The sequence below is a fragment of the Drosophila virilis genome, chromosome 4, assembly GCF_030788295.1.
Source record: "Drosophila virilis strain 15010-1051.87 chromosome 4, Dvir_AGI_RSII-ME, whole genome shotgun sequence".
Taxonomy (NCBI): Eukaryota; Metazoa; Arthropoda; class Insecta; order Diptera; family Drosophilidae; genus Drosophila; species Drosophila virilis.
This window is the reverse complement of record NC_091546.1, coordinates 26,220,147-26,238,613: the sequence shown is the minus strand read 5'-3', so window position 1 is coordinate 26,238,613 and position 18,467 is coordinate 26,220,147. Positions and strand designations below refer to the sequence as shown.

At 42.4% G+C, this 18,467-nt stretch overlaps 1 protein-coding gene and 1 long non-coding RNA gene across 5 annotated transcripts; one reads left to right on the top strand and one right to left on the bottom strand.

Moving 5' to 3' along the window:
* Window positions 1-626: 626 nt before the first annotated feature.
* milt (trafficking kinesin-binding protein milt) lies at window positions 627-18,115 on the bottom strand. 4 transcript variants are annotated; one of them, XM_002057559.4, is made up of 6 exons: window positions 17,843-18,115; window positions 15,555-15,814; window positions 15,273-15,482; window positions 4,610-4,888; window positions 2,956-4,540; window positions 627-2,891 (listed from the first exon to the last, which is right to left on the bottom strand). In XM_002057559.4, exons 2-6 carry the CDS (start codon window positions 15,724-15,726, stop codon window positions 1,814-1,816), a joined length of 3,324 nt encoding a protein of 1,107 aa, XP_002057595.1. In that variant the 5' UTR covers window positions 15,727-15,814; window positions 17,843-18,115; the 3' UTR covers window positions 627-1,813. The 4 variants fall into 4 exon arrangements, with proteins under 4 accessions (XP_002057595.1, XP_015025233.1, XP_015025230.1 ...); XM_015169747.3 differs by lacking the exons at window positions 15,273-15,482; window positions 15,555-15,814; window positions 17,843-18,115 and adding exons at window positions 9,443-10,417; window positions 14,094-14,323; XM_015169744.3 differs by lacking the exons at window positions 15,273-15,482; window positions 15,555-15,814; window positions 17,843-18,115 and adding an exon at window positions 6,484-7,040.
* On the top strand, window positions 7,487-8,559 carry LOC116651494 (uncharacterized). Its single transcript, XR_004304501.2, has 3 exons — window positions 7,487-7,732; window positions 7,827-8,007; window positions 8,062-8,559. It is a non-coding gene; the product is annotated as an uncharacterized lncRNA (long non-coding RNA).
* Window positions 18,116-18,467: the final 352 nt, after the last annotated feature.

Genomic DNA, 18,467 nt, shown 5'->3' with positions numbered 1-18,467 from the left:
TGTGTACAAGTGGCAATTTTAGCTCATTTGAGATGATAGAAAAAATCATAAACTATGGAGTTATTGTCTTCTATCAATCAATTGATCACTTCTGGTCATTCGCTCTAGCTCAAATAAAAATACACTCAAAATCAAAACGTTCCATATTATAGAATATCAAATCATCTCTCTTCTACCCACAAGAAAGAGATATTCTCCCAAATTGCCAGGATCCGAAATTATGGCGTTAAAATTAAGGGCATAAACTTTCCTAATTCCTCTCCATTCATTAGACACAGTGGATCTGGGGCTCCTTCCCAGTTAATTTTTCATAATGGATTTACCCCTCTTCAACTAGCGGAAGACAATCAAATCAACATACATGTATTGAAAATCCCTCAACAATTATTAACACATGATCATAAAACATATTATGAGTCTGTACAAAAAAGATGGATCACAGATCTCAAAAGATTCAAACAATCATCGAGCTGGACAGAGGTCTAATAAGATAAGTTGACATCCATCACCATTTATGACCAAAGTTGAATCAAGTTTTAAGAGTTATTATGATAATAGTAATGAAGCTCATTCCTTTTGGATATAAGACTCCTTAAAACATGGTTTAAAAAAAAAAAATAAATAAATTTCGTCAATATATGTTGCTCTTTATTATAACTTCATTTGTGATATATGCATGTCTCCAAAATAAAAGTAATAATATAATACAAAGTATACCAAATTTTTTCTCAATTGTTTTTTGTGATAGAAACTCCATTAACAGAACGCAGACGCCGTTAGCCAAAGGTGATCTAGTAACATGTGTTCCGAATGTTAGCTAACAGCGCTGTTAATTCACCTCAAAATTTAGTTGTTCAAATGTAAAACTAGAATATTAAAGTAAATGTTTATTACACCCTGTTTAGTGCACTGCATTTAGAAGCTATGCATCGAAAATTGTTAGAGCATAGCCAAACGAGAGAACAGAGTCGTAAGTAAAGACTAGAAACAAATTGTTTATATTGGGACATACTTTTCTATCCCTTTTTTTTGTATGGCTGCACAAAAAGCACCGAATATGTAAGCAGTAAAAAGACAGTGTTGGATTTTGTGATATACGTAAGAGTCGGCAAGTGGAAAGCAAAAACGTAAACTATATATATACATGTGTAAAAAAATATATATACCTTTTTGCGAGTCCACTTTCAATTAAATATTCTTATGTACATTTGCTTATCGCACGCTCTTCAGTTTATACAGAGAATTATCGAGAAAATAAAATATTAATATTCTACGCATCGTAATTAAACACATACATGAAAATAAATACAAAATTGGCAAAAATAATATATATATATATATAAGTATATATAGTTAATCTTGCTGACGACCATATTAGGATATGCTGGGTTTCTGTTGCTTCTGTTGCTGTTCAAATTTTCCGCCGTTGCACAAGCAAAAACAAGTGAATATTTAATTAATAATAAACTACTAAATTTAAACATTTTACTACAAGTATTTACAAATCACAGCTACAAACACTAAGACAGCGGGCCACGTGGCCAGTGTTGCATAACGTCGACAGTCAACAACAAAATGGCGGCAGCGGCGGCGACTAACTTAAAACCCTTTTTGCGTGTGGTTTTGCTGCGAACTATAATTATTTCGCTTGCCTCATGAAATCATGCTTAGGCGCGTTTAGCTTTAAAGAGCTTGCTTGCATACGTATATGTAGTATGTCTAAATGTATCTGTGTGTGTGTGTGTGTGTGTGTGTGTGTGTGTGTGTGTGTGTGTGTGTGTGTGTGTGTGTGTGTGTGTGTGGTTTGTTGTGTTTACAGCCAGCCTCCCTTGCGGCCAAACAACAAGGAACTAACCGAACCCACAAATGCCTGGGTGATGCTCTGTGGAGCCGTCTTTGACTCATTGTCGCTGCTCTTGGCGTCACTTGTGCCTGCTCCGCTGCTGCTGGTGTCCGAGACCTTGCCAAGATCTGGACGTACGCGCCTGGAGGTTCCGCTACCCGCAATGGTGCCCAGATCGGGTCGCTGGGCGGCCATGCCGTTCTTAAGGTTACGTCGCGACTTTTGGCGCTGCATTTGCTTCAGCCGTGTTTCGCTGGCAGTTGCCGAGACTTCCACAGCCGCCACCGACGCAGCAGAATTTGCCATTTTCGCAGTTGGCGCCGAGCTTGTTTTGGACTTCCGCTGCAGCACAATACCCTGATCATCGCTATCCTCGCTGTTGTAGGCGCTGCTGGTGACACTGCTGGCGGCCATGCTTGTGGCCGTCGTTGTGGCTGCCGGCGTCGGCGATTTCAGGCCGCGATGCAGCACGCCCTTAATTTGTGCGCGATCAAAGTGGATGTCGTCGACGATGCTGTTGCTGCTGGTGTGCAAACTCTGGAGGCTGTCGCCGGCGACGCTGCTGCTGCTGCTGCTCAGTTGCGATAGCGGGGAGCTGCTGCGATTGGCGATGCCCGTGCCTAGACCGCGTTGTGCGCTGATAATGTTCTCCAGGCCGATGCTCTCCACTTTCTCGATCAGATTGAGCGAACGCAGAGCCCGACGCTCCAGGTGCGACAACATCACCTTCTGCTGGTGCTGCTGTTTGCTCAGACTGCGCTGCAGCTGCAGATCACTGGGGCCCACCAATTTGCGTTTTATCAAATCTGCGCCCGAGGACAAGAGTCCGAACAACGGCTCCGGCGACTGGGCACGCGGCGGCGAACCCTCCGGACTGTTGCAGGGTGTCACGGTCGGCGAAAAGTTCGGCCCGGCGGGCGTATTAAGTGCGCTGGGCGTGACCGCCTTAATGCCGCGTTCATTCAACATGCCAGCCAGGCCCAAGTTGACCGAAAACGTGGAGCAGGAGTTCTTGCGCGACATCCCGGCGCGTGGCGTAGCCGGACAACTATTTAAAGTCGAAGAAAAATACATTTAACCAAATGCAAGAATAACATGATCAAGGGTCTTACCTTGGCTGTCTGGATGTCGATGTGGAGGCCATGCGCGAGGACATCTGCGACTGGGAAAGGAAGGACAGGTCGTTGACGAAACCATCATCCGGATGCATGACCATGCTGTTCGTGTACGTGTAGGTGCAGCCAGGCGCCTCAAACTGCTTGCCCAGGCCCAGTTCATCGCTGACGTCCTCCTCCACGTCGGATAGCGTGTACACCTGCATGCCCAGATCGTCGAGACCACGCCCGCCGCGTATGGTCACGCCCGGTCGCTCCTCCAGCAGACCACTGAGCGTGGGCGTGGCCAGACGCGACCAATGATGCAACGTCTGTGAGCCCTCCATGGGTTTGACAATCTGCAGTTTCTCTGGCAGACGCCACTGATGCGTCGTTAGGCCAGACGAACCCGAACCCGTGGACATGATGCTGTCCGGCGTGCGTACACCCATGGGCAATGTTAGGCCAGCGGCTTGGCCGCCCGCCGCAACTCCGCTTCGTCCGTGTGCGGGCTCATCGTAATTGTAAGTGCCGGCTGGCGCATATGAGAGCATAGCACGACGAGCCAACACCTCGGCGGGCGTGAGACGCTTGAGAGCCGCCTCCAGCTCCTTGGCACCGGGGGCGCCAGGCACACCTGATGGCTGCGCCGGATATCCGTCGTCCGACTGCGAGTTAAGGCTTTCACTTGAGAGCGTCTTCAGGCCCAGCGAGTTGCTGCTGCCGCCGCTAGCACCGCGATAATAGGAGCCCGCCGGGTAGGCCATTGAGGCCATGCGCGGCCCGGAGGCACTGCTCATGGACATGGCGCCCAACTGAGTCATGGACACATTACCGCTGTCCAGGTAGTTGCCGCTCTTGCTGGCGCAGCGCACCGTGTCGAAGGCCCGCTGGTATGGCGGCGGGCCGTATATGCTGCTCGAGCCAAGACTGGCCGCCATGCCACCGGGCAGCTGCGACATCATGCGACCAATGCGGTCCGCACAGCGCTGGCTATCACCCGATATGCCGGAGTCAAGGCTGTTCTCCGAGTACAGCGACGACTCCATCAGTTCCGACTGCAGTGACTCGACAGCGACAGCAGCCGCGGCACCGTTCGTGCCCAGGCCGCCCAGGAACGAGCTGCGGGCCTGCGGTTGCGAGCGCTTACGTTGCTGCTTCAGCTGATCCTGGGCAGAGTGCAGCAGCGCAAGCACCTCTTCATAGCGCTGTTTGAACTCGACCAGCTCGAGGGCGAGCGCATTTTGATTCTCCTTGGTAACATGCAGCAGCGACAGATGCTCGTCGTTGTCCTGGGTCAACTGATGCAGACGCATCTCCGCCTCCGCCAGGCGAGCCGTCAGGCTGACAATCTGTTCGTGCTGCAATCGGTTCTCCTCGCGCTGTCGCTCCAGCTCCAGACTGATATTGTCATACTGCGAATTGGCATCGTTCAGCTGGGCACTTATATCCGCCATCAGCCGTCGCTCGTGCTCCTCCACCTCATCTGTCTGGTGCGCCAGCTGCGTAGCCTCGCTCTTAAGTGTCTTATTCTCATCCAGCAAGGAGTTAACCTTCTTCTGCAGCAGGTCCAGGGTTATTGATTTGGACATGGTAGGCGTGTCTATAGGTTGCCCAAAATAGTTCACTATTAATTTATATGCCTTATCAACTTATCAACTAAGCAACTTGCCCGCATCGGTTCCATCGTCCGCGTCGTTTGTTAGCACCGAAATCAGTTCATTCTTCTTGTGCAGCTCGTGCAGCAGCTGGGCGCGATCATCGTTGGCGGACTTTAGATCTGTCTCCAGATCCGTAACACGCGCCTCCAATGCATTATTTTGCGTGAGCAGCTCCTTTCCAATTTGCACCGTCAGCTCCAAATCCTTCTCCTTCTCTTCTAACAGACGCGTCACGGCTTCAATATCATCGTAGGCGCGAGTCATCTGGCTAACACGGTTACCACATAGAACTGCAAGGCAAATTAAAATGATTAGATAACATTTGAATCGCAATCAAAATAAGTTAAATATATGAAATTGAATACTTTGACAATTATCATCGAATTAACATTAAATCTGTGCATCAGACTTAAGTTATCGAATTACCAGGGATGCAAAATCAATAGCTGATTGGCTGGCTTTAAATATCGACATATCGATTTGATAGGGCTGCAGGATCGTTGCGTAATTAAAAAAAAAAAAAACAAAAAAAATACCAAAACAAGAATACCTTCCATAAGCAATTGCTCATTCTGCTGCTCTCGCTCTCCCAACCCAAAGCCCACCAGACCATACTCATGCGCTGGCGTCGCTGCTGACGTCGATGCTGTTGTTGCACTACAACCTGCTGAGAGCTCGAGTTCATCTTCGTACTCAAGTTCATCTTCAGTAATGCAGAAGTTATCGCGCCAACCATCGCTCGTCGCTCTCGTTTGGCACGCAACAAACGAGCATTCCTCTAGGCAGTTCTTTGCCGTTGCATCAACAACAGCATCCACATGAGAGCAGCTGCTGTTGTTCTCTTCAGTGGCTAAAAATCGATGCACACTGTCGTCGCCGGCAGCAGGCGCCACATTGACAGCAGGCCGCAATTGACACCCTATTGCCGCGTCTGTCTTTGCTGCGTTTTCGGCATTGTTTACGTGTGTCATGGCCGAAATTAGTCTTTATTGTTATTGTTATTAATACTTCCTTAGCTACGCTGCAGCAGTTTTAACATTCTTTGAATTTCTTTTTATAAAATATTTAAATCTGTTGCGTTCTTTTATAGCTTTGCTTTCTCTTTCGTATTATGTAATGAAAAGTCTCATTGTAAATTTTTGCTGCCAAAGCATTTGGTTTTTCTAGCTGGTGGTTGATGTTATTCTTGTTGTTGTTGTAGCCTGTATTTTGAGTCTAGAACTCAAGCGGCATTTTGGGGGTTGCGTTCGTTGTTTATTCTCCGTATGTCACATGAGTTTTGCTATTTTTATAATTTTCTTTCTTTCTTTTTTAGTTTAAGCTGCAACCGCATCGCCAATTACAGACGAAACACTTAAATGAATTACTAAATTAATGTGAAATGTCTGAAGTCACCAGAGAAACTGAGACTGTCATGAGACAGTCGCTCACGCGCGCTCTCTCGCTCTCTTGCTCTCTGCCGCCCACTCAGCGCACGCTGAATGTGCGCAAAATATCGTTTTTGCGCAATGGTTTCAATGTAAAAATCTAGTTTGAACTTTTAAACCAGATTTTGGAATTACTTATGTATATTTATAGCCATGAGCGCAACTTTAAAACTCTCAAATTCAAAGCCACTTCTTGCAAACGCGACGTACACACATACACTAACAGCAGAGCGGATTGAGGCAGAGAAACGGACAGCTGCAGCGGCAGAGGCAGAGGCAGCGCAGCAGGCAACTGCAGGCTGCAACGCTCAGCTTGGAAGTAAAAGGCGTTTTCCCTAAGACAGAGCGAGTGAAAGGAAGAGCAGCATGAATGTTTGGTGAAAATTAATGCAACAACAACAGCTGCCGGTTCTACGGGAAATACGAATAATAAATATACGCTGATGGTCAAAACTCACGTGCTAAAAATATCCAAACAGATTTTGGTTTTTCGCTACTTTCGGCAGCGAACTTCACGAGGGTTTCACTTCACTGGGCAGCGGCAGCAACAACAACACAGTTGGTAATCACAATAGCCACAAGGCTGTGGCCAGTCCAAAGGTTGTGAGACATTAACGAATGCTAAAACTTCCAACTGAATTCTAGAGTATACAAAAAAAAAAATACGCCAGACGGGCAGCAAACGGCGCTCCAAACTCGTGACGGAGCAACGTAGTTGAGAGATTGACGCACACACACGCACACATGCACAGACGCTTCGCAATACACAAGCACACAGTTCGAGTATAAATGTTGTTGTTCTTGTTGTTGTTAGACGGCCCAGAGGAGGGTTACGTTTTTTCTTTTCGCAATTTTTATCGAAACAGCGCGCTTCTCTTGTTTGATTTTTATTTACGAAAATATAACAGAGCACTGATTGAAATTCTCGTTCACATTTTGACAATACTTTCGAGTCTTTTAAGCATTACAATTGGCACGAATTGTGTAATTTGCGGATTAGCAGATACACGACGAACGCTCAGAGTGAATTTTATTTTCTGTGGGTCTTGTTGGCTGCATTGGAATCCACCACCAAAGATGACATCCACACGTAAAGAGAGCCAACCAATGCGCTGTTATTGCTCTGTTATGTACAAACTGCGGCTATTCTGTTAAGTTGGCATCCACCAGACAGAGAGTGAGAGAAACCTGATAGCATTGCCAGCGTAAACAAATCTATCGCTCACATACCCTCGGCAAGATATAAGAACTAATATGAACTTTTTCATACCCTTTAAGAGGTTTGACGGATATAAAGAGAAACGATCGGTCGTAAATTAAGTTCTATGAAAATCTTTTTATCAAGTTATCTTGACCAACCCCGACATTTACCAGCTTCACTATGCTAGCTCTATAGGAAGAGGCGGTAGAAAAATTATTTAGCTATATTGTACTTAAAAAAATCTTTTAATTTTAGGGTAAGACATATTACAATTATTTTTTGCATTTCCCAAAACTTTTTACTTGGTTTACAATAAGCTGTGATTATTTATTTATCTGTCATATATCATTTTTCATATCCTATTTTTATTAGGGAAAACGGCATCGGCCTACCTAAACCTAATCCCATTCATATATAGACTTAGGAACTCGTCGCGGGTAAATTTCCGTGTATTAGGATAATAAAGTTCCCTGGAAAACTAGGCACACAAGCGCAACGAAATACAGGTAAGAGAAATTGAGCCGAAAATGTGCGAGTTTTTAGAATTGTTCGGTTTGCTTAAAAGTTTCCAGTCTAGCTAATCTGTTAAATACTTTATAGCACGTGCCTTGGACCCGAAAATAAAGCGTGAAAACACAATTAGTTCTCGTCTAAATATGTTTTTATAGAAGAGTTTGGATAATAGTCTTCGGACCATGGGAATAGTTCCTCACATAATCTTTTATGCCTATTTTTTCTTGACTAAATTAGAAAAGCGATTTACGAGCAACTAAAATGACAGGTAATGTTCCGTTAATTATCGTCGGTCATTAAACTATTCATTTAATGACTTTAGACTTGAATTTGATGTCCATTGCAAATGTCGAACTAAGGGCTTTGTGGCATTGTCCAATTCATTGCTAATAGATAGATACAAAAAACAAAAAGCAACAATGATCTGCAGCTTCGCTTGCAACTTAGCCGGAATAATCAGCAAGTCATATCTGAAGCACCTGAGCCGAAAAAAAAAACGCAGCCATAAGCAGAAACTTGCAAGCCCTAATGAAGCAAGCTTAAACTGCGATTTAGAAGATGAGATCATGTGCTTTTGGTCAAAGCATTAATAGTTTTTCAAATTAACTTGCTAAAAGCTGTTATTTATATATATAAATGTGTTTGTACCAAAATTGATAACGATTTGTGCAAATATCAACAAGACTACGGCGGGATTTATTAAAAGAAACAGCACATAAACAAGTGGGTGGGAGTTCCCGACTAGGGAATACCCTGAACCCCAATGATACTATACTATTCTAGAAGCAACATATCAAGTTAGATGACTCTTGCTCTTAATATTTACCCTATTTTAAAAAAGAAAAAATGTCGTTATCGAATTGTATCGATTGCTTGAAAACGGTTATCGATTATCGAAAACATACTCGATCTGCGCAGGCACCAGGAAGACCTAGTTTCTAGCTCTTATAGCTTCTGACGGACGGACATGGCTAGATCGAACTGGCTATTGACGCAGATCAAGAATATATATATACTTTATGGGTTCGGAGATGCTTTCTTCTGTCTGACACATACATTTGCACAAATACATTATACCCTGCTTTTCACCCATTTTCAATGGGTTCAGGGCATAAAAAAAATAAAACAAACACAAAGTCTGAAATTCTTGCAAACAAATGGGAATTAGAGATAAACAAAAAAATGAAACATGCGAAAAACTGCTGTCGTGCTGGTTCACACGTCGACCACAAAAAAAAAAACACAAAGTAAAACAAATAAAATCGTAAAAAACTAAAATAAATTGAGAAAACATTAATCGAACAACAAATATAAAACAAGCGATAAGATAAGTTGACTCGAGGCGCTTTTGCACAGGTAACTGCAACTGCACTTCACAGATAACCAGGTTTTTTATTTAAAGGCCAGTCTAAGCCAAATGTCCACAAATTTTAAGTGCTACGACTTAGTTGGTCTGACTAAGTTACACATTTAGTTTTTAGCATGAACCACAGCCCAAAGAAAAACTTGTTGATTTAGAAAGATGTAGATGCCAAATTTGAACAAAGAAAATTAATTGAAATTAATTACTTAAAATTAGCTTTATATTTTCCATCATATATTGAAAAGAATTTTCTTAAATTTGTTTCTGATTCTCTTGGTCTCTTTGTGACTTTTTTTTTGCATTTTTTCTTTTGGCCTGGGAGGGATTGGTTGAATCTTACCTTTGTTGGTCAACAGACTGCGCACAACTTTCAGACAATTCTGGCCATCGACATTCTTGGAGGCGTAGTACATGAGCTCCCAGGAGCTGGCCGTTTGCAGCAGCTCCGTTGGCAGCTCAAAGTTGGGCCCATCCGCGGGCAGGGCGCCCGTTATGGGACTCGGAACTGGCGTGCCCGGTGTGCTGGCGTCCTTGGCCTGGGGCTGACCCTTGGCGGCAAAGTCGTGCAGCAGCGCCAGCAGCGGCGCGGAAGCGTTCGCTGTCGCCTCCTTGGGTGTGCTCTTCATTTGCTGGACAATGATGCGCATGCGCTCGACGGCCTCCAATTCGAGCTCGAGGCGTGTGGGCGCCGGCTCCGTGCCATGGACAATGGCGGACATCGAGGCGCAGGAGCCGCTCAGACTGTCCAGGCTATCGAGCTGTGGGTCCAGCTGCTGCAGCTTGTCCGCGGTGCGCTGGCAATTGATCTCCAGCTGCTTGCCCAGCAGCTTGTACGTGTTCTCAAAGTGCTTGCTCGTATTCGACGGCTGCTTGCTGATTGTCATTTCCGACTCCGTCGACGTGGTCGTCCACATGGAGCTGCAGTTGGAGGAGAGGGAGCTGTTGCTGGCGCTGTTTGCCAGCTTTGAAGTGCTGTTCAGCAAGTCCAGCTCGGGCTCAAGGCCAGCGGCAAAATTGTGCTGATAATCATCCGGATCTTCCGGCTCCAGCACCATCTCGTTGATGATGGGCAGCACTGGAGCTAGTGCTGCCAGCTTCACATGATTTTGTTGTTGTAGATTCTTGCTCTTTAGAGCGTTGTTGTTGTTGTTGAGTAGTGACATTTTAATGTTGTTGCTGTTGTTGGTGCAGGTTTAGGTTGCAAGCGCATTGTTTGGTTTATTTAGAACACAAGATTTGCTCGTGGTTAGCTTTTATTTTTGCACAATATTAACAATTCACCGAGAATTTGTATGCAGCAATTGATTTTGTTGGCCTGCCAAAGAGTTGTGTTTGAGTTGTCACGATTTGTCAAAATCGAGCTAGGCGCGGTGGCAGCACTGCGCCGAAGCCAGTGTTGGCAAACGCATATAGCCCCAGCCAATGTCTGTGTTTCGCGCACAATCAACAATTCGCCGAGAATTTGCATGCAAAATAGTTGTGTATGAGTTGTCACAACTATCACAACAATGTCTAAATCGACAAAAGAGCCTGCGCCGCCGACAGTGTTGGCAAACGCAATGTCAGTGTCCTTCCACTTACTACCAATAGCTATTGCGCATTTAGTTAAAGTCTCGCACTAAGTTGACTCACTAATCAAAAGCACATTATCTTTATTGTGTCTCATCGGAAAGCGCACTTATCGATGGTCTATTTTTGCTTATCAAAACACTTTCTGAGTAGTCGAAATATGCATTCATTTTTTTTTTTTGGCCAATGTCTAGCATTAAAATACTAATTTCAACAACATAACACTGGCTTTTTTTTTGCCACATTTACATACAATGCGCATGGAAAATATTTCAAAACCCAAAACTCAACTTCACACACAAGAGTGGACCGACCGACTAACTAAATGGAATGCAATCCGGCCCTGGGAAATAGTTAGAGCTGGCGACTAGGAAAATGTCGAACAACAAAACAAGTTTACAAATTAGCAGCCAGCATTAAAGAAGCGCCTCACCCCTGGCCATGGCCAGCACTTTCCTTCTGTGTGGGCTGCAGCATAGAACAGGTCTAGACAGAGCAGAGGATGTAATAATGACCAGGTGAACGTAGAACGTGGAACATCGGAATGTAGCATGGGGAAATGATGCAACATTAAGTTAAGAGCATGTGCTGAAGGCTGAAGCTGCGCCTAATAACTATCAGATCATAATTTATGGTCGGGCGAGTGAAAGAAAATTGAGCTGAGCTAGAAACAAACAGCCGTTAGCTTGTGCCAAATAAACTGCTCAGGTGAGAGATGACCAGCACAAAATGAGAAAAAAAATTAAAAAATTCAAGCTAAACAAATCACAGTCCACGGATAACTCTTCGTCACGCAAGCTATTAAAACGAAAAGTCTTTATAAAGGAAAGGGTATGTAGACCCCCACGTGAACTACCCTTTTTTTTATTGTCGCCAATATTTTTGGATTCATTTCAGAAACTTCTTCTAAGTTTCAAATATATTAAGGATTTCTCTTATTCTCTTACAATTTCTTTTACAACACTAAATTTGTAAACTGACGAAATGAGATCTAACCCAAACTGATAATGACTCAAACAATTCATATGTGATAATAAACTGACCTCAAAAACATAATATTGTTTTCTTTTGCCCGCTTTAAAATAATACTTCTTTCCAAAAGCTGCAACCCTCAATTAAATATAGTAGAAACATGAACAAAAACTTAAGCGCAAAATTTTTTATGGATTATTTTATTAAGTATGTTTATGTATAATACCTCGTCAACAGTCTCGGAACGTCACATATTTAATATAAAAATTTGTAAGGCAATCACGGCACGCTAAAAACTCAAATGACTCAACAGCACAGTTAGAGATGCACAAGCAAGAGATGCTTATAAACTCTTTGAATACCCTACAAATTAAAATATAAATAATAAAGAAAACAAATATGTAAGCTACATAAGCTTAATAAATAATAAATGCAAGGAGTGATATTTGAATTGAAAGAAAACAAAAACTATTTCTTAGAATTAAATACCTATAATACTTATTAATACTACCAACAAATACAGAGAGAGAGAGAGGGTACAGAAAGCAGAGTACATTGAAAGGCATCATGAATTGTGGTTCATCGACATGCAAATGGCGTATGTCTCGCAAATGAATTATATATGTATACAACTTTATGAATCAAGCTTTAAGGGTAAGCCTCGACTATAAAGGGGCACACACGCATTCATACGTTGGCGAAATTAGTTGGTAAATGTAAAATTCGTTATCGCATTGATAATAAAGCATAAAAAGCAACAATCAAGGGGCTTAAGAATCGCCTAGGTTGATGGGCTAATTGGCTGATTGACAAACTAAACGCCCGGCGGCGTTGCAATTATGTAAAGACAGCTGAATAAATAACAACAAAAAACACACACAATATAAGCTAATAAAAAAAAAAAAGCAAATATCAAAATAAAATAAAAATGAAAAAAAAAAAAATGCCAATCAATCGCTCGCACGCGAAATTGAAATGAAAACGGCAATAAGTAGCAGCTAAATAAGACAAACGTTGTAATTTTGATGTTTTTGGTTCACATCAACTTTCACAAAAAGTTGTTGGTAATTAATTATTTGCAAAAGTTAGCCGCAATTAAATACTTCTACATATGGACAAACAGCAAAATGGAGCACTGCATCGACAAGCGCTAGCCAACACTAATAAGGAAGTTCAGTGTGGGATAAGTGCATGTGTGTTGACTTATAACATAGGCAACAATTTATGCTCGTAATTGCGTCCCGCTATGTGAATGTCCTAATCAATAGGCCAGTGACACAGAGTAGAGCACGCACACACACACACACACAACAAGGCACAACATGGCAGACCGTTGGCTCGCTCGAGTCTTAGTGTTGTGAAATGACGTAATTAAAGTGTGTCACATCGTTACCCGTCATTTATTTGTGTTTGACAAAGAGATGTTCGCGGGCCCCACGGACATAATCCGTATTATAGCCAAACATAAACACACACACAGAGCTGACATAAATTTTTGCCACTTTGCGCATTGTTTGCCGCTGTCCGCCGGCAGCTTAACACCAATAAAATGGCCAACTATCTAGGTCTGGGGGAAATGATCGGCAATTTAACGTGCCTAATAGCCAAGAACACCGACTTGCATTGCGGTTTATTCTCTTGATGAGTAACCAACGGAACGCGTTTATTTTTTTTTTTTTGCTGTTAAACGCAAAGATAAACTCACACGAGCAGGTGACAAGAGCGTCTGATTGATGCGATATACGGCAGAGCAGTGCAGCAATATTGCTGATAATTATTAATCAGCTACACAGAAGCATCTGGAACTGGAAGTGACACTGGAACTGGCACTGGATAAGCGGCATTTTGAAGTGCGCAACGGTAAACGAGATGGACAAACAAATGAACGAACGAACCAAACAGCTGACAGACATACGGTAAATTCCGATAGACGACGACTTTGTTGAGCGCTTCAGCTTATCAGCTGTAGACGGAGACAACATATACGAGACAGAATAGCGGCACATGGAAAAACGATTATGTAAACGGCAACAGGCAAATGGGAAACATTGAATGGCATCCAGAAATACAACTCGAAGCATGTTAAGCTAACAGACGTTGGCCTTGCCCATGCCCTGATATGAATTACAACTTCTATACTGGCTCACAGAGAATTGCGACCCCATTCATTGAATTTGTACACACACCAGCAAACAAATTGGTCTCTTCATAATTCACAAAGCTCTCAGTTGTTGTTGCTGTGTGCGTATAGTTGTCCTAAAAATAAATTCAGTTGCATGACGCCAGTCGGCAGGCGAGGCACTTGGAGAAATTCCAAATGTTTCGTTTAGCTGCTGTTTTTTTTTTTTTTTTTTTTTTTTGCACAAGTAAATAACACAGTTATAGCAAATATGTTTGGGCTGGCTCGGTGCCTCACTTTTTTGTTGAATTATTTCAATTTTGGCATTTACAATTTATTTATGCATTTTGGGGCACGCACACACTGTGTTTCACTGCCACACGCCGAATCATTTTAGCAGGCCGACATAATTTTTGGCCCAATGTCAACGTGTGTATATTTTTAAAATACATATACAAGAAAACGCGTACGACGCTTACGAATTTCTTTTGGCACTTTTCATTTAATGCGGCGCGTCGCCGTAGCTTGGCAAACTCTTTTGAAATGCACACACAACGACGACGCACGCGGAATGACAAAGGCGGACAATTGCCCCCATCTGCTGGCGAATGCTCCAAAAAGAAAAAACAGCTGTGCGTTGTGTGAATGCCAAACGTTGAGGTGAATGGCAAAATCAGTGTGACCAACGCCGTTCACACTAAAATGGACACATTTGAGCTGACACTTCGTGTGTGATACATGCATTCAATTATAAGATTCAACTTGAGTAGCAATAAATTGATTAAGTCTAATATTAACACAGACGAATATTGATGAATATAAAATAGAAACTAAATGTTAACCCATTTTTTTTAAATTTTCAAATAACAATATCAGTATGGAGTTTTTGCCACACTAAGAACAAGTGTTGTATTAGGACGCGAAACTTGGCGCGTTTTTTAAATAATTATCAAATACATACATTGTACTATGATAAAAACTAGTTTATATTTTCAGAGTATAATTGCAAAAAAAAAGTATGTATATGTCAAATTCTTTGCAGACTCTGCCAAGACACAAATAATAATTTGTCACAAGTTTGTTGGCGTCAATATGACCGAAATGGAATACATATAGAATTTATTTTTATCTGCTTTGCGTCGAGCAGATAAAAGAAAATTGCGTTTTGTTTCAAGCGAAACAGATAAACAATTTTTAAGATATTTAAAAATGAATAAAACTTAAAAACAAATCACACAAAGGCGATTTTAAAACAAGATGATGCCACGCACATTCTCATTTGATTTTTTTCCCTGATGTACACCCAAGTGCTATTGTATAACTATAGCCATTGGGCTAGAAGAAAAGGGTATATATATATAGATTCATATAGGGGTTAATGGGAAGTGTACAATAGGCTTTTCATGCCCAGTGCTGATAAATACTTAAACTGACGCTGTAACTATTTATAGCGTAGACACTTGCTTGGGTATCTTAAGGTGTAATAATATTGATAAAAAAAGGTACTCACGAAAATAGTTGAGGCACTCTCTAGTCTGCTCCTTGGTCAAGCCGAGACCCTCGACTGGAATTGTCAGCGCTGGGGCTGGCACAAACCAATCCTCATTCGCATAGCCCGAGAAATCGGTGAGGAAATCATTTCGTACTTTATATTTGGGTATTTGTTCCTCCAGCAATGAAAATATTTCCACCTCCGGCAAGTTCTCGCTGCTGCACAAATCTGTGTGTTTGTGTGATAAAGTAATACATTAGCAAACGCTTAACAAACAGTACAAATAATTACACAACTTACCAGTTAAGCAACTGGCATCGGCGGTCTGTGGTTTGTTGGCCGCCGTCGACGCCGCCGCCTGTTGCATGAGACGCTTCGTCTGGAGCTTGGGCAAATGCTTGCTGAGCGTCGCCTGCGCCGAGGGACTGAGCGGCATTGGGCCGCCATTGGCCCCCAATGTTGCGGATAGCATAAATGTTTGCAACTTCTTATATTGTAATTATAGATGTGGCTTCTTGATAACCGCCGTTCGGCTCGTCAGTATCCAGTCAGTTTATCTGCTGCAAATAAAATGTAAACTGGCTTATTAATTGACTTGCAAGCACATGAAACTAACTAACTAGTTAACACCTAGCACCTAACTGGGCGCGTTTTCGTTATGAAGCGCTTATCTGCCATTCAGGTCCGCCGATAAAGTCAACGTCAAAGCGATGATTATTAATACTATAAATATTAGTGAACGTCAAAGGATTTTCGCGTTAATTTATCACATATTTTTACAGGCCGCAGTCGGGCAGATTCCATATCGGATACCGTTACAAATGATAACAGTTTTGCGTATAACAGTTATTGTTATATTTATTGGGAAAATTAAATAAAAGTGATCAGCTTTTTCAAAATTTTCAATTTAGTTTCTTCCCACAATTTAGACCATGCACTCTTTACCATTATCAAGCGCTAACTGATTTTGCTTCACCCACTCGACTTTTGTCTTAGTCTTCAGCGCGAAGAGAACTCGAGCTCAATTGGTAACAGCTGTTGCCTCAAATTTAAGAGCTGCGAGTCAAAGAGATGGCCAAAAGCAGACAGACAGACTACGTGCCAATCGCGGCGTATACGTATCGCGGCAACCTCTACGTCTCGCAAGCGCAGCGATAATGCGCAACGGGGCGAAGGCGAAAGCGGAGGCAACAACATGTAATTAAACTGTAAACAAAACATTAAAAGCGAACAAGCGAAGTCAGAATGTCGCCGAAGGAAGCAAAACCGCGGCGAAAAACTGCACTACAGCCGCTCAGCACTTTCCAGGGCAAGTCGATGGCGCTGACGCACAAAGGCCGTCGAATGGAAGCATGTGACGGCGACGTCGACGTCGACAGAGACAACGACGCCTGCAGCATGATAAGCCAGCAAACACTAAAGTACAAAGCCAAGGTATTCCCTGACCGTCGTCGCTTGATCAAGCACACAACGCTTTCGATAATTGCGATAACAGCACGCGAATTTGGCGATTGCTTTTCGCGCAGTTGCTACTGCAACTGCATTGCGTAATAAGAGAGCAAAAATTTACATATAGACACACATATGACAAACAGACTTAACAGCAACTAATTTGTGAATGTGAATGGAAGCCGGCGATGCCAACAGCGAAGCAAATGAAACGGAATTGAAAAAATAGCAAATTGCTTTTGCTTGCTGTTGTTGTTGTTGTTGTTACTGTTTTTGTTCTCGCTTTTCCAGCTCGAAACATTTATTGTACTGTTATTGTCCACTGTCCACTGTTAAGCGCGCGTTACCAGCGCCTGCTGTTAGCGAAACTAAATGGATGGATGGCATAATGCTCTAAAATAAATTTGAAAGCCAAAGGCGTGCGCGGCGTCAATGGTTGCAGCGTTGGAGATGCTTGCCAAAAAAATAAAAATACAAAGAAAAAAAAAGAAAAAACAATTTGGTTAAAGTTTTGTTTCCTTTTGTTGGCTTCTAATTGTGGTGCTTAAATTGTTTGCAATTCGGGCTGCTTTCACGGTATACTCAATTCTTTTTTTTTTTTTTTTGGCATACGCACTCACACAAACATTTATCGTACACTTATATAAGCAGCGCTGCTAGATGACAACGTCGTCGTCGTTGCCGTCGCCGCCGTCAGTGGGGCAGGGTCATTAGACGACACCGTTGTAATTTGTGAAACAAATTTATTTTAAGAGTTCCGCATGCACTGCAAAAAGGCCTGAGCGTGAATCAGCTGGCCAACAGCTTGGAATGGGGGATGCTGCTGCTCCGTAGGGGAGGTCAAAAATGGGCTGTGTGGGTGCAGGAATGTGTTATGCGTATGCCTATGCGTGTCTGTCTGCGTGTGTGTGTGTTTGTGTTTGTCCGAGGAGCGCGCCCACTAAAAAATGCGCGATTATAAAACACTGTCATCATTTGCTCAGCACTCGCGCACTCATTCATAAGTGTGTGAATGTTACTAATATATCATAATTTTACTTTGCTATATTTTTCGTAATGTAACCTTAAGCTAGTTATCACAATGCACGAATTATTGAATTTTCATGTCCAGCACAATGTTGTAGCTGGATAATACCTACATTTGTTGTAGTTGTGCATGTGTTTGCCATTTTATTTTTTCGATGTGTTGTGGCTGGTTTCACACTAAAATCGAAACGAAAACCACATGCCACTTTTCTCTGCACAAGCGCGCGTCAGTTATTGAAAATAAAACATAAAAAACACGTTTGGATAATAAAATATACAGTATGTGCCTATGTTCGTATAGTCACATCAGATTTAAACTAAATTTAATAATTGCTGGTCTAACAAATTCCGTTTTTTTCCTGCAGCTGCAGCCAATTTCTTGCGCATACTAGAGATGGCACATATGTCGATAATTTTTATAGCTTCCTGAAATGTATCGATGATTCTTAATGGCAGATTCTCGTGATTTTGACTATTCGCTTCCGATAACTGCAATTTTTTTTAATTTTGAATTGAATTTTGTGAAAAAAAATAAAACAAATTCGTAAATAATAATTTACTAGCCGATTTGTTTTAAGGCTTTGAAAATAAGTTTTCAGAGGAAGCTTGGTTCCGCGAAAAGTGTCAAAACAGATCTCGCATGAATTGAGAGAAATGGAAATGAATCAAATGTATTCAAAGATCTCTGAAAATGAGATTCGCGATTTTTCCACATTTGCGAGTGGAATTGGCGTAGTT